The following is a 15,823-nucleotide window of genomic DNA, read 5'->3' as shown; positions in this document are numbered from 1 at the left end:
CACATACATTTTCATATCTTTACCCAACATCTATATGTGACCTTGACCTAGAAACCTAGTTAAAGCATGTGACACTATGTTAGTGGAGAACATTTCTATCAATTTATTCCTAAAATCCCTCCATGCATGTACAAGATAGGCTCCACACAAAACCAGACTCCACTAGCCAGGACACCTGAGCATAAAATTAAATATATATTATAATAATATATAAATACTTATAAAACTCTTTTTTTATACAGTAAAGGAAACTACCTTTACATTATAAGATAACTGACCTTTGTGTTTTTAAATAATTTCTAAGATCTCCAACAGTGTCATTAAACTTCATTTTCAGGATATATGTGTGGTTACCATCCTCAGACTTCACTCGTAGTGTAGTTATATCTCGAGGTGTAAATGGTCGCCCTGCATCATCACCTTCCAATCTATAATAATATAATATACACATTTACACTGTCTTCAGATTGAATAAATAGTTTAACACCTATCAATGTGATCAGCAGTTTATTATAGTATTTTACCATCAGCTGTCAGTGTTGTCTGGTTTGGCTGCATGTTAGCAACTTTTATCGTTAAAAATCAAAATTGCTTTATACATTTTTAGAACAGTTCTAAATACAACACGGATTAATCGTTAAACCATTGCATACATTCAGGAGTGTATGGATTAATGATGCTTCTGACTGACCTTAAAGGTATTATCAAAAATACTGACATTATAGATGGCTTTTAGCCAATGAATTTTAACTTCACTTATATGTTAATAATCTCCTCTAAAAAAATGATTATAGGCCCTCAAGTTTGTCATATAGAATTAGAAATCATCATTTTTTTCTATAAAATGTTAAAAACTAATCACAAACCTCTTTTTCATCTCTAGCACAGTATCTGTTTCAACCACTGTTAAATCTGTTTGACTATTGACTCCGCCCTAGTGAAAATTTGTAGAAAACATAAAAAACATAATATGATTTTGCTTGCTTTACATTCATTTCAAAAGTTTTGTGTTTAAAAAGCAAAATAATACCACACAATTCATGTATAATATTCTATATATTAATCTGTTCAAAAATAAATCTTTACTTAACATCTGTAAACTTCTCTTAAAAATTTTGTTTTGATATAGATTTTACATAGCAATTTATTTCATAACCTGGTGACTTTTTAAGGGTCAATTCAATGGGTGTTGCTTTGTCACAGACAAATTATAACTCATTTACTTTTTCATCAAGTTTAATTGTGACAAAAGCTGCCAGCATCTTTAAATCCCTGTAGTCCTAATACTCAACAAAGTCATCACTCTCCTTGCTGACTGTCCAATTGTTATTGAAGGAAAACTACAGATATCCCACCATGCTTTATTTCAGGCAATAGCTTGCACCTCAGAATTTAAATTTATCTCCCAAAACTTTCCTGGATAATTTCAAACATACCTGAATTGTTCCTCCCACAGAACTTCTTATATCAATCACTTTCCCTGACTTAATCACAGATCTTGGTAATTTTTGTAGAAATTGTTCGACAGTCAACTGTGGTCCTGGTTTTTCACTAGTTGTCTCCCTTGCATCTCTGTCTGGTTCTGAGGTTTGTGTTGAAGAAACTTTGCTATCCTGTAATTTTGTGGGTACCAGTCTAGAAGGTTTAGTTTCCCCACCCAATGTTTGTCCTGCACCAGTAAATATTTCTGCTCTTTTATCTTCAAAATGCTTCTCTCTTTTGTCTGTTACCTACAGTAATAAATCAACAAATATCAACCAAAATAATAATGATTACACATTACCGGTATATAAAAACACGGAAACAGTCTTTTCCAAGCTTTAATAACAAAATAACCATTGCTTTAAAAACTTAAACTGTGGTCTACATACTGTTAGCTGACTTGCTTACTTCAATAATTTTGATATTTAAAGATTCTTCCATGTATGATAAAAAGCCAGTTTTCTCTTTACCAGTAACATAGATAAACTTACAAAAGATGGAATTATACTAGCCAGAAAACTTCCAAAACATAATGCCAGCTTGGCAATAGCAGTCCTTGCATATTATATAGTTAACCTATAGTTAACTTATAAAATTAAAGAATACAACTCAAATAATTGACCCACATAATATTTCTGTATCAGTATAGATGAAAAAATAACTTGGAAGAAAGAAAATAAACAAGTAAATGACTTACATTAAATGGCACACCATCTGGATATCTACCTTGTAGTTCACTAGGAAAGTAACCATCTAATACATCCTTCAGGAATGCCTGTGTATGTGTATCAGTAAATGGTCTAAATGGACCATTAAACATAAATATACCATTAGCATAAACTGTTAGCTGTACGGCATCCGGCATCTAAAATAAATATAATTTACATAATTAATAATTTGACATAACCTACAACTGAGTGAATGGTAGTCAGTTCTATCAACTTATATAATTTCATAAACATAAAACTAACTAGAAGAAGTTTTTGTCTCCCAAATTAGGTATGGTACTGATCACTACTGTGAAGTTTCATTGAAATCCCCTAAGAAGTTTAGCCTGAAAGCCTGACAAGATTTTTCTATTTTCAGCTCTGCCATTTTGTGCAAGCCGAACATGCAGGCAATATGCCAAACTATGCAAGATACTGATCACTCCTGTAAAGTTTGGTTGAAATCCCACCAGCAGTTTGACCTGTGAAGGCTGGACAAGATAATTATACATGTACAACACAGTAAATTTAGTTGCCATCTGAACCATTCAAAAATCATATATCATAAGCATTTAAAATCTATAAGATTAACAGTTTTCTTAACATTTCTATCATTGCAATTTAACCTTTTACAAGGTGAATCTTAGACATATTTTGGGACCATCAAAGATTATCTTTTAATAATATAAATAGATGTATCATGTTATTTACCTTTAATCTAGCACCATCTTTTGTATGTGTTATTGAGGCGACACCGTCACCAGCTAGAGCATTCAGATCTTTTAGATTCTCAAACAAACGGTTATAATCTACACGGAATGTTGGTTGCTGGGATACTGATGATGCTGTTGAATAACACAGATTTATAATTTATTTACCTTGATGTACTAAAATGTCAGATTTTAACAATTACAAATAAAAACACGATATTCTTCATTTTTTTTAATCTTTCTTTTCTGAAATTCAGTCAGTTCAAAGAATAAGACTCAAAACGGATAAATCTTGTTTATGCGAATTTGCACAAACCTGTTTCACAATCAAATTTAAATTAATATGATTAAACAAGTTTAATTAGTTAAATCAAGTACTTATCAGTAAATATATCTTACAGAAATGTCTCAATATCTTAGCCAACATTTAATCATCTAAACTAGTAAAATATCAATTAAATATCATACAAAACACGCATAGTGAAAAGAAATTACAAGAACTTGGCAAGAAAAGACATCAATCCCTGAAACTTACAGAAATGAAACAATAAACAGAATATACCTTGTCTCCAGAGAGGATCCCCATCATCATCACTATCATCATCTGAACTGTCTGCTGATTGATTACCTACCCATATCATACCATAGTCTGCCAGAAATGTCTGAAAACATTAATGACATACAGTACATAATGTAAGTAAAGGAAGAAAGTAAACCTTGTATGATAGTGACACGAGTATACAAACACACATTTTACATTACAGTGAAAAAACCTAGCACACTGGAGTGTGAAACCTATTGACTGAAGAAAAATGTTCCACTGTGATCCTTTCATAATCACCATTTTAGCTACCCCAAAGAAAACATTTCAAAGAAAAACATATCTAATGGCTATAAGTATGTCTGCAAAGGTTTTATATTCAACAATTTTCTTGATAAATCTGGGAAACTTTACAAAAGACCTGAGGCAAATAATTAAAACAAAAGGCCCTATAAAGCAAACAGAGATATGAGAAATATTTATTTTAACAATCAGTAACAAATTTACCTCCATGTCTTGTATTTGATCCTGTAAAACATAACATTTGTTCTCTAATGCAGCTATTTGTGTGTGGGTGTCTGACTCTGTAACATAGGTAAGAATATTATATGTTATTTTGGTTTTGGAGTGATATATGTGGATATATTACCTGGCAAGATTTTATATCACCCGAGCCGTCAGGCGAGGGTGATATAAAATCTTGCCAGGTAATATATCCACATATATCACTCCAAAACCAAAATAACAATTTTATTACCCTTCCATTGCCTAGTACGATTTTAAAATAAATCATTGCTATTTCAATTAAAACGTCGAAATAAGATTCCCTTTAGGGTACCTCTTCACCACAACATGACGTCACATAAATACATGACGTATTTGCTTTCGTACCTAACGAATGTAAACAAGAGAAAAGGAGTAGTCTGTTGAAGACACTTTTTTGTAATTAATATCAAGCATTGGCAAGGCCATTTTTGTTTTCAATACTGATGAGAATATTTATCATTACTTTCTTTTGGTAAATATTTTTTATTTGACATTTAAAAAGTGCTTGTATATCGGAATTCACACCGCGTAAAATCGAACCGTACGCGCATCGCCACAACGCATGTTGTTAACATCGTGGGGTACCCAACGGGTATATTTAGTGTGTATATTACCCGTCTGGCTCGGTAATATCAATTTCTTTCGACGGATCAATATCCAATCAAAAAGGTAGAACAAATCTTGAAGGGTAATAAAGTTATATATTTACATTTAATACAACATGTTTGTAACATTATTTTTTCTTTCGCATGGGCCCATTCGTACATTAAGTTTATGTGTTTGCATACACCTGGGTGAAATTAATGACCATTTATGTGGTTGCTTAAAAAATACCTTGATAGTTACAGGGCATGAAAGAATTTAACGCCAATGGTAGGATCTAATCCCAAATCAGGGAGAAGCTGCAAGTGATTTGAAATTAATGAACTTAACCACTGGGTCATGATGAAAAAATCTCTTTCTGTATGCATATACATGTATGTTGTGTATATACAAGAAGTGTATATGTTAACCTAATAAGTACATCTACATATACTTTTATATATATATATATATATATATATATATATATATATATATATATATATATATATATATATATATATATATATATATATATATAAAATATGTTTTAGGAAATGCCGAGTACAAAGTTCTTTAATTTTTTATACGTTTATATCTGTTAGCGCTTTCAAATGTTTCTACATATCTTCAGACAGTAACGTATACGTTATTGTTATTCATATTATATAATAATATTATATAAACAATTATAGTTATATTATATTGAAAGCGCTAACAGAAATAAACGTATAAAAAATTAAAGAACTTTGTACTCTGCATTTCCCAAAACATATTTTTTTTATACATGAGATCCACACAAGGAATCAAACTTCTTTTTTTTTTATATATATATATATATATATAAAAATATACCATATCACTATACCAATCTGGCTGCAACAAAAAACTTAACACAACATAAGATATTATTGCACATACATACCCAGGTAATGCGTAAAAATAGACACTATGATTACATACGGTACATGTATATTGTAATAATTATGAATACACAAGTTTTTTACCTTGTGATTTCTGTAACAATTTAACTTTTTCTGTAAGCACCTTGATCTTTTTATTCTGTAATAGCAAGAATAATATTTAAAATAATGTTCCAATTAAATTATACCAGTACTTCTTTTAAAATTAGTACATATTATTATTAATTAACCAAATAATCTACTTTAAGGTAGAGTCTGTTATCACAATAAGAAGTTATCATTTATGATATCAAGTAACAGAATAATTTTCATGAGATACATGTATTGACACGATGTTCTTTAATATTCTTGTCTTATATGATAAAATCAATCCTCGTTATTTATCTTCAACAAATGTTATTAGATAAGTGTGTTGACATGCAGTTTTTGGGGGTTTTTTTTTGGTTTTTTTTTACACAAGTTCAAAGGGAGATAATTTTTACACATGTGTTACAGTTATTAACATTGTCAGATATGATGCTGGTGATAAGGAACAACTATTTAAAATCATGAAGTAAAATCTTTATGTAAAAAAATATTACTGTACAAGGTTTTTAAATATCTAAAATCTTGATGAGAACAATTCTCCTAATACAGTTAATAGTAGGCTGCTTTGAAAGATTGAAGTAAAAAGTCTGTAAATTCAACCAATTTCTACCTTTTCATTCAGTTCAGAAGCTTGATAAGCGACCTTGGATTCTAGTTGTGTAATTCTACTCATCATGGTAGACATCAGCTCATGGTCACTTGGGCCTCCTGTACCTGTATAATATATTTGTTTATATCTTTATATTATTATTAGGGGGCAGGGGACCTAAAAATGAAAAATTTTGTATTTCAGTGTGACCAGAAACACAATTCCAAATATTTCAAAATCTGTTTCACAGGCAGATTACCAGTTGCACAACATTATTCAATGATATATGACATACATTGAAGAAAATAATAGTTTGCATGCATTGCTCCTTCAAAAAATGACTGACAGCAATTTATATTTACCCCCACCCAGCCAAAATCACACCTAAAATATACCAATATGGGCAATCTTCATGAAGGTGCAGCATACTCCAGAATCCGCCCGATTCCTTAAAAAATATCAGTAATACGCAGTGCAAGCTATAGCATTTTCAGAAATGACAAATAAAGTGTCTGTCATACGTTTAGATTTTTCACAAAATTTATCTGAAATTTCTTACTTGTTTGGCGCCAACTGTCAAAGCTTGATTTTTAACTTTTTCACCTCCATTCGGAGAGTCAGAAATACATACAAAGCTACCAAAATGCTTAGTTTCGGGTAAAAACCCAAAAATATATCTCATTTCCTACACACAAACAAGAAAGAATTACAATGACAGAGAAATATCAGAAGTTATCAGTACCTTCAAAACACCATGTCTGAGTTATTAAAAAATTTGACCGGGGCCATCATACGAATATGTCCCCTGCCCCCTTAAGATTTTTTATGTGATCCGCATTAAAGCGTTTCCTTTTATTTTCTTAAAATATGGAGTATTTCGCATTAAACGTTAACTTCGAAAAGTGAATACTGCGGTTACTTTGTATTTAATCAAATATTTAAAAAAGACCCTATTTCAGGGGAAGTAACTAGTACAATGACCATGCCTGTTATATGATTTACTTAATATCAAGTGCCAGGAACCTGTGAGATGGTTATTTTTCTGTATTCCACCTTCATTTTAATACCATAAAGTATTTTCAGAGTATTTAAAGTCTTTTGGAAGGAGATTATAGCAAGAAAAACAATATTACAGCCACATTTAATGTCCCAAAATGAATTTTACAGCAAACCAGACCCCATTTACACATAAATGTGCAGTAAAGATACCACTGTTGACTTATATGACATTATATACATTTGTAACAATTGAAAGTGCTCAATTATGCATTATTATGTCAATTTGCACAATATAAAACTGTTTAATCTGGATAAATGTGCACATTCTGTGAAGTACAGTGTTTGCCAAAATTCCAAATTTTTATTACCTCCCTTGACTTGACAGTCTACTTACTCTACATAACTTGATAAATCCTACCAGTCACTTCAAATTTTGACTAACAAATGTAGAAGGAATGTTTATGGGCACATTTGGGTCAATTCCAACACATTTTATAAATTTGAAAATTTCCTTAAGGGGGCAGGGGACCTAAAAATGAAAAATTTTGTATTTCAGTGTGACCAGAAACACAATTCCAAATATTTCAAAATCTGTTTCACAGGCAAATAACCAGTTGCTGCAAACAGCATTATTCAATGATACATGACATACATTGAAGAAAATAATAGTTTGCATGCATTGCTCCTTCAAAAAATGACTGACAGCAATTTATATTTACCCCCACCCAGCCAAAATCACACCTAAAATATACCAATATGGGCAATCTTCATGAAGGTGCAGCATACTCCAGAATCCGCCCGATTCCTTAAAAAATATCAGTAATACGCAGTGCAAGCTATGGCATTTTCAGAAATGACAAATAAAGTGTCTGTCATACGTTTAGATTTTTCACAAAATTTATCTGAAATTTCTTACTTGTTTGGCGCCAACTGTCAAAGCTTGATTTTTAACCTTTTCACCTCCATTCGGAGAGTCAGAAATACATACAAAGCTACCAAAATGCTTAGTTTCGGGTAAAAACCCAAAAATATATCTCATTTCCTACACACAAACAAAAAAGAATTACAATGACAGAGAAATATCAGAAGTTATCAGTACCTTCAAAACACCATGTCTGAGTTATTAAAAAATTTGACCGGGGCCATCATTCGAATATGTCCCCTGCCCCCTTATACTTCCTAGTCATAATGTTCCATAAACATGAAATCTACACATTACCATATTGTATATTATAAACACATAGAATTAACAAAGGGAGGCTTAAATCTATTTAGAGGTCAAGAAAACTGTTTACCATTAGGTGTGAAATAAAAGAGGGTTCATGCACTTATTTTCATGCATTAACATCTGCAGAATCACAAGGACGAGAACACATTTAAAGCTTGAGCCCCAAGGACAAGGGATTTAGTAAGTCTGAGGGTTCTGCAGCTGATAATGCATGGAAACAGGTCCATTAGCATTATGCAATAAAAGTATATGTCTAATTGGACAATGCTGCCTTTTGTTTTTAGAAACCATTGATTGTGCCACACTTTACATATGCTAGTGCGATGTCATTTGGCAATTTTCACAGCCAAAACTAGAACTATACTGCGGCCAGTGCCATCATTATATTAACCTGCTGTTACATTGCACCCCAAGTCACGCTTAACAAAAAATGTGCAACAACGGGTTGTGGTCGTTAATGCATGTGTTCTTCTTGGTTAATGTATACCTGTGTACACAGTTATTATGCAAAAATAGTTTTTACTTGTTTTGAACTGTACTACAGTTGAAAGAAATTACTTATCACACTTTTAGATAATTATGAACATTGATGGTTCACTGTGTCATATAGACAATCATTGACTAAAATTAACTAATAAATTAACTTAACATTAATTTGTATAATAGACTTACAATGCCTTGAATTTGATACTGTAGAATTATTTTACAATTTGTTGTTGCTGTTTTTTTTAATTCAAAATTTTTGTACAGGCTGGCATGATACTACACTGATGTACATACTGTAAACTGATGTAATGATGATTCTATATGCTTATAAAGACAGACATTATTCTATACAGATGTACAGACTGGCTTTATTTTATACAGAGGTGTACAAACTGGCATTATTCTATTTAGATGTACAGACTGGCATTATTCTATACAGATGTACAGACTGGCATTATTCTATACAGATGTACAGACTGGCATTATTCTATACAGATATACAGACTGGCTTTATTCTATACAGATGTTGTACAGATGGGCATTATCATTCTATACAGATGTACAGATTAGCATTATTCTACACAGATGTACAGACTGGCATTATTCTATACAGATGTACAGACTGGCATTATTCTATACAAACGTACAGACTGGCTTTATTCTATACAGATGTACAGACTGGCCTCATTCTATACAAATGTACAGACTGGCTTTATTCTATACAGATGTACAGACTGGCATTATTCTATACAGATGTACAGACTGGCATTATTCTAAACAGTTGTACAGACTGGCATTATTCTATATAGATGTACAGACTGACATTATTCTATACAGATGAACAGACTGGCATTTTTTTAAAAAGATGTAAGACGGGGCATTATCTATACAAGTAAGACTGGTTTTATTCTATACAGTGTACAACGGGGCTTATTCTAAAATTGAAACAGACGGGTTTTTCTATAAGAGACAGCTGCTTATTCTATACAGATGAAAAGCTGCATTATTCTTAACGAGAAAACAGCTTATTATTAATTTCTAAACAGATTTGTACGATTTGCTTATTCTATACAGATTTTTACAGACGGCTTATTTTTTTAGATTACAACGGCTTATTCTTACGTGTCCAATCTTATTTTATACAGAGTAAGACTGGGTCTATACAGATGGTCTAGTTTTGGCCAATCTTTTTTTCTATACTGCATCTATACATTAGAATGTGTATGAACTGTTGGCAAAAAGTACAATATATTTCTCTAATATTTGTCACCTGTAAATATTGTATTAGTTATTTTACAAACACATGTTAATTTTACACATAAACAAGTACCTAAATGAAAGAAATAAGGGAAGAATTAAGAATCTAACAGTGATCAGTCGGAAGAAATGTGCAAAAACAAATTAATTAAGGTGTCAAAGTGCATAACTGTTATAGAAACAGATGAACAGATCTGTCTTCTGTGTAACTATTTTAACTTTTAAACCAAATTTGTAACTTGTAAGAAATTTCTAGTAGACTGTACTATGACTATCATTTTTGTAATAAACTATAAAGGAACATGAAATATTAAACAGCCTCAACAAATAACTATACTGTACATTCCTTGTTGTATTTTGTACTTCAACTTGGCAAACTGACTTTCTACAAGTTATTATAGGTATAAGCAAATTATATAAAGCAATTCTTTAACACTGCAAAAGCAGAAACAAACTGAAATTTGTTTCATATTGAGCTTAAACCATATACAATGTAAGATAATGTAGATTCTTTAGCAAATAAATTAGCGCTATGTATAACATTATACATATTTGAATAAAAGAAAATTTATATTGGACTTAAGATTCTAACTACAGGGAATATAACTTAAACTTAATAAACAAATAATCTAAAATCATACTGCTGGCCAGATGAATCTATTTAACTGACAGAATAAAGCTTAATGAATAAAATATGAAATATGAGTTTAAAGGGTTCCCAACACCACAGGAGAAGAGGATTTTATTGTACATAGTTCTGTAAATTCTGTTTAAAAAAAGGGATCAAAGGTTTATCAGAACACTGACATTACTTATATCTGTCATAAAACGATGCTCAGCGTGTGGTTATAAGTAACTATTGCATATTGTTTTTTCTCTTTAAAAAACAAAACAACAAAAACTCCACTTAAGGTGTTTTTTTGACATGACAAGACTGGATTTTTTCTCTCTAGATTTATGTTTCATTTAGTGAGGCCTAGAGCAATAACTTGGGTGCAAAATTTAAGATCATTTGCTCACCGCGTTTTTCCAGAATTTCAATTATTCTGTGAAAAATGACCCATAATTGAAAAACATTGCAATACTTTTCACTCAAATAAGACTTAGAATAGCACAAAAATATGATTTTCATTTATTTCTGACTATATTTTAAAATTATCTTTTGCATATCTTTCTGTTTAAAATGCCCCCTGCTATGTCAGACATTAAAATTTTATACTTTTAGTACTTTTAGGCTTTTGAGCCTCTGTAGAATTTCTTTCACTTAAAAAAAATTCTGAGACAAAATTTTAAGAACTATGCACATATTAATTACCTAAATAGAGAATGATGATTAAGGAAACAAGTTTTTGTTGTTGTTGCTGTTAGAATGGATGATGGGATACACACTATAACTTACTCTGTGAGTCATCTAAGTCAAGGCTAGTTAAATATGACCCTGACCTTTCTATATCTGAAATTCATGGACATCTTTAGTTTATAGTTCAATCAATATGTAAATTAGTAAAAGAAAATAACCAGCACTGCTTTTAACATTAATTTATACAGTCATAAATTTCCTCTTGTCAACAGACAAGATCTACACAAGTAAGAGTTAAAAATCAATTATTCATAAATGAAATTTTCTATGAAAGAAATGCAAACCTGTTAACTCAAACAAAACAAAAACTGCTGTAAGCTGTTAGTAATGTCTGCAACCTCGAAAAAATTGTTCTTTCATTTAAAGTGACCAACTATATCTGCTTTATTTACAACCAATTAACCAATAACACTGAGATAAATAAAACATGCAGGTGAAAGCTACTGTTTCCCATAAAGCAGTATTAAACATTCCAGTATGAGGCAGAAATGCACCCCTGACCTACCCGATGTTCTGTGAGTGTTTGCTGTACCAAAACCTTGTGCCATTCTGGGTGATAAATCAGGAAGTTTAGGTAGACCACCAGTAAATGGATCTCGTGTTTTGAGTCGTTGTGAAGCCATACCTCCAGTGATTTCTTCCAGTAGTTTACTCTCATCATCTACGTAAATACAGTACCAGTAACGAAACAATGACATCATCATCATGATTTAATCAGGAATGTACATATTTAGACTGTTTTCTGAAGTCATGTTTACTAATATTTAGACAATATAATTGACATGACAATATAATGAGAACATTGAACTGCTTGTTGATATACAAGACATTTGTGGAAGGATGTAACGCTATTACTGAAGAAGTATATATTGTATGAATTTCAAAATTTTATACATTCACTAATACATGTGTAAAATATTATAAAGCTAAATTTCTGTGGGTTTTAGGAATGGTTTCAATCAATGTCAATTCACAACTTTCACAGTAATTACATGTATATACATAATTCTTTTGTAATATTTTTCACAGGACCTATGGTGAAAATGTTTAGATTAAAAGTTAAAATGAAGAGATAATTCTTTCAATTTTGCTACTTTAATATAAATCTTGCAAAAACCACATTTCTGCTAATTACACGGTAACAGCTTCGTTTTAACGTAAAAATAAAATTTCAATAAGCTTGTCATTAACTAAGACAAAACAATGAAGAATATTGACATACCTGAATATACTGGGTTCCTAAATGGCATAGGTCTTTGTCTATAATATAAAATATAAAACTTTATAACAAATGATAAATTATTAATTATATAATCAAAGACATTAACTCAGCATTAACAATTCAACTTTCTTTTTATAATAAAATGTTTCTCAGTTATCTCAGTTATATAATTATTTTAATATTGTGGATGAATTGCACTTGTCTTCACACAAATTCTCTATGTGATTGATTTAACAAAGGTATTATATAATCTGATATATCACAATTATATATATTGTATCAGTAAAGTGATGGCATACTGAACTATTTTTCAAACATCTTACACTCACTAGTATGGCAGTTCTACAAACAACATGTATTGGAACAATTTATGTTCAGTTAACTAACATAATTAAAAAGGTTTCAAAAAAATAAATGTTAAAGACCTCCTATAAAACTGCAAAGATAATTACCTCTTTTTAAGAGGCTTATATATGTCAGCAATATCAAAGAAATAAAACCTGTTTCTACTAGTGAATGATCCTCACATTTCATATTTGATTACCGGTAAGTAAAGATTTCATTTTATTTTGAGATTTTCATTTGCTTAAAATAATACTAATTTTTACCAACAGATTTTAACACAAAATCCCATGCCAACTAAACCCAACATTGATTTTTTGGGCAGATTTACCCCTTTTACTTGATCTTTTCCTCAAAAAAATTAGATTTAAAAACCTTTTATAAAAAAACAATGTGAATAATTTAAAAACTTTAAACAAAGACACAAATTAATAAAAAAATTTCAATTGTTTAAACACAAAATTTTTCTGAAAATTAACCTAGAAAATTTTGTTAATTGGAAAGACCGCGGTCTAATATTAAGTAAAGGTTTATTCTCCTTTCTTTAGTTAACTATATACTTCTGTAATAGCCCAAGGTTCCACTTAGAAAGTAGCATTACTAAATCGAAATTAAATAGAATATACAAACCCAGCATTTGTAAATGGACTTTTGTGCTGTTTCTTCAAACTTGACAGTGGGCTACTCATGACTGAAATAAAGATATTGGCATTTCTTTCAATGAAGATTTAATACATATATTTACTGAAATTTACATTTATTTGTTTTAAGTTTATGCAAGTTCATGCATCTTGTGTCACATAGAAGTTGGTGACATTCCAGTGTATGAGATTCAGAGTCAGACACAGAACAAAAATATCTCAGAATCTAGCTTTGGCATATCAAAATATTTTGACTACGATAAAAAAGTAGTACATTCCACGGTGGTTTAGTCTGGCTTTATATGTTTCATACGAGTCGTCAAGATAGTGAAACAGTTAAGGAGAAATAAATATATTTATCTAATAAAAATGGTAAGGTATTTGTTCATCAGTGATATTTTTCATAAATTTCTGAGCACTGCTATTCTAACAATGATCAACATAAAATCATTCGTTTCCATTAACAATAAAAATCAAAATTAACTTTTAAAACATTAAATTATACGAAAATCTGCTCATATTTGCATGACTCTGACTTATTATCAAGAAGCGTAGAAGCCTAGAGGTCCATGGTAGATTGATGTCCGATTCAAGTTTATCCGAAACTGCAGTCATTACGTCTGAATCTGGTACGATAGAAATAGTGGCATTTGTTATTAAAAATTAATTTTAAACAGTAAAGTATACATACCTTAATGTACTGATCAGGTTATTTCTGTTAAAATGTCATACAGTATGAGTTAAACGTGAATCTATATCAAACGATCAAGAATTGTTTACAGTGGATATTGTTTACAGTAACACCGGATGTGACATATTTCCGCGCGAAATTCAAAACAGGTGCTTTTTGCTCTTTAATGTTAAGTTTGGATGAAATCCGTAAATAAATAACTAGTTACCTTTTTTAACAAGTTTCAATAATATGTCATGGTCATTAATGGTCAAGGTCAAGTTTTAATCAATATCTTGAAGAGTAGTTTTCTCTGTATTAAGACAATTCATTCATAAATTAATTACAACCTTATAGATCTAGCCACAGATAAATAATCTAGCTAAATATTACAAAAAAAAAAATAAAATAATAAGCACATTTGTTTGGCCATCAAGTTCAAGGACATTTTTGAGTTAAGGTCTAGTCTACTTGAAGGACAAAATTCAATCATTTGACAGTCAAGGACATTTAAAGGTCAAGGTCATATCTAAATTATTCATCATGTTTGTTTGATCACATATGTTGTTTTGTCCGGGTATAAATCAAATCCGTACATAAATAACAAAATTATGACTACTTAACCAAAATTCAATAGATCTACTTTGACCTTGATGGTCAAGGTCATTTTAAAGCTCAAGGTAACTTCAAAAAGGTTGTTTTGTCCAAAAATAAAAATAATCAATTGATTAATTACCAAATTACAGCTAATTATAGTAATAATCAGTGAAAATTAAGTAATTTGACCTTCAAGGTCAAGGTCATACATATGAGTTAATGTCAATTTGAGTCTGATATACATGAAGGTCCTGGCAAAAATGATGTTTTCTAAATATGAAGTTAATCCATTTATAAATTACAAAGTTATAGCCAGTTACAAAACAAACCAAGAGAATTTCATTAATTTGACCTTGACAGTTAAGGTCAATTTAAGGTAAAGATCACATGTAAGATATTCAATATGTTCGTTAGGTGGCAAGTCTTGTTTTGTACAAGTTTGAATCAAATCAGTACATAAATAACAAAATTATGACAATTTAACCAAAATTCAAATTTTACCTTGATGGTCAAGGTCAATTAAAGGTCAAGGTCAGTTCAACCTTTAAGAAGGTCTTGTCCAAAATGCTGTTTTGTTGAAGTATGAAAATAATCCATTAATTCATTAATCACCAGGTTAAATATAGTAAAAACCAGTGAAAATTCAATAATTTAACCTTCAAGGCCAAGGTCATAAAAGAGCCAAGGTCAATTTAAGTTTGATATACATGTTATGCTAAAGAATATTCTGTTATACTATGAAGTCAACACATTCATTAATAGCAAAGTCATAGCCAGTTACAGCAAAACAAAAAAAAAACATTCTATAATTTAACCTTCAGTATAGAATGAGCCAGGCTAGCCAGTACATCCAT

General features: G+C 30.6%; 1 protein-coding gene across 1 annotated transcript; it reads right to left on the bottom strand.

Moving 5' to 3' along the window:
* Positions 1-247: 247 nt before the first annotated feature.
* On the bottom strand, positions 248-14,541 carry LOC132741552 (UBX domain-containing protein 11-like). The gene is made up of 14 exons (XM_060729744.1): positions 14,394-14,541; positions 13,692-13,752; positions 12,720-12,757; positions 12,003-12,158; positions 11,537-11,590; positions 6,189-6,292; positions 5,576-5,630; positions 3,948-4,024; positions 3,462-3,561; positions 2,901-3,034; positions 2,180-2,347; positions 1,437-1,730; positions 867-934; positions 248-428 (listed from the first exon to the last, which is right to left on the bottom strand). Exons 2-14 carry the CDS (start codon positions 13,748-13,750, stop codon positions 263-265), a joined length of 1,473 nt encoding a protein of 490 aa, XP_060585727.1. The 5' UTR covers positions 13,751-13,752; positions 14,394-14,541; the 3' UTR covers positions 248-262.
* Positions 14,542-15,823: the final 1,282 nt, after the last annotated feature.

This window comes from Ruditapes philippinarum, unplaced genomic scaffold (assembly GCF_026571515.1).
Source record: "Ruditapes philippinarum isolate M1 unplaced genomic scaffold, ASM2657151v2 ctg8818_1_1_1_1, whole genome shotgun sequence".
Lineage (NCBI taxonomy): Eukaryota > Metazoa > Mollusca > Bivalvia > Venerida > Veneridae > Ruditapes > Ruditapes philippinarum.
Note: the sequence above shows the minus strand (reverse complement) of the source record. Positions and strands in the feature narration are given on the sequence as shown.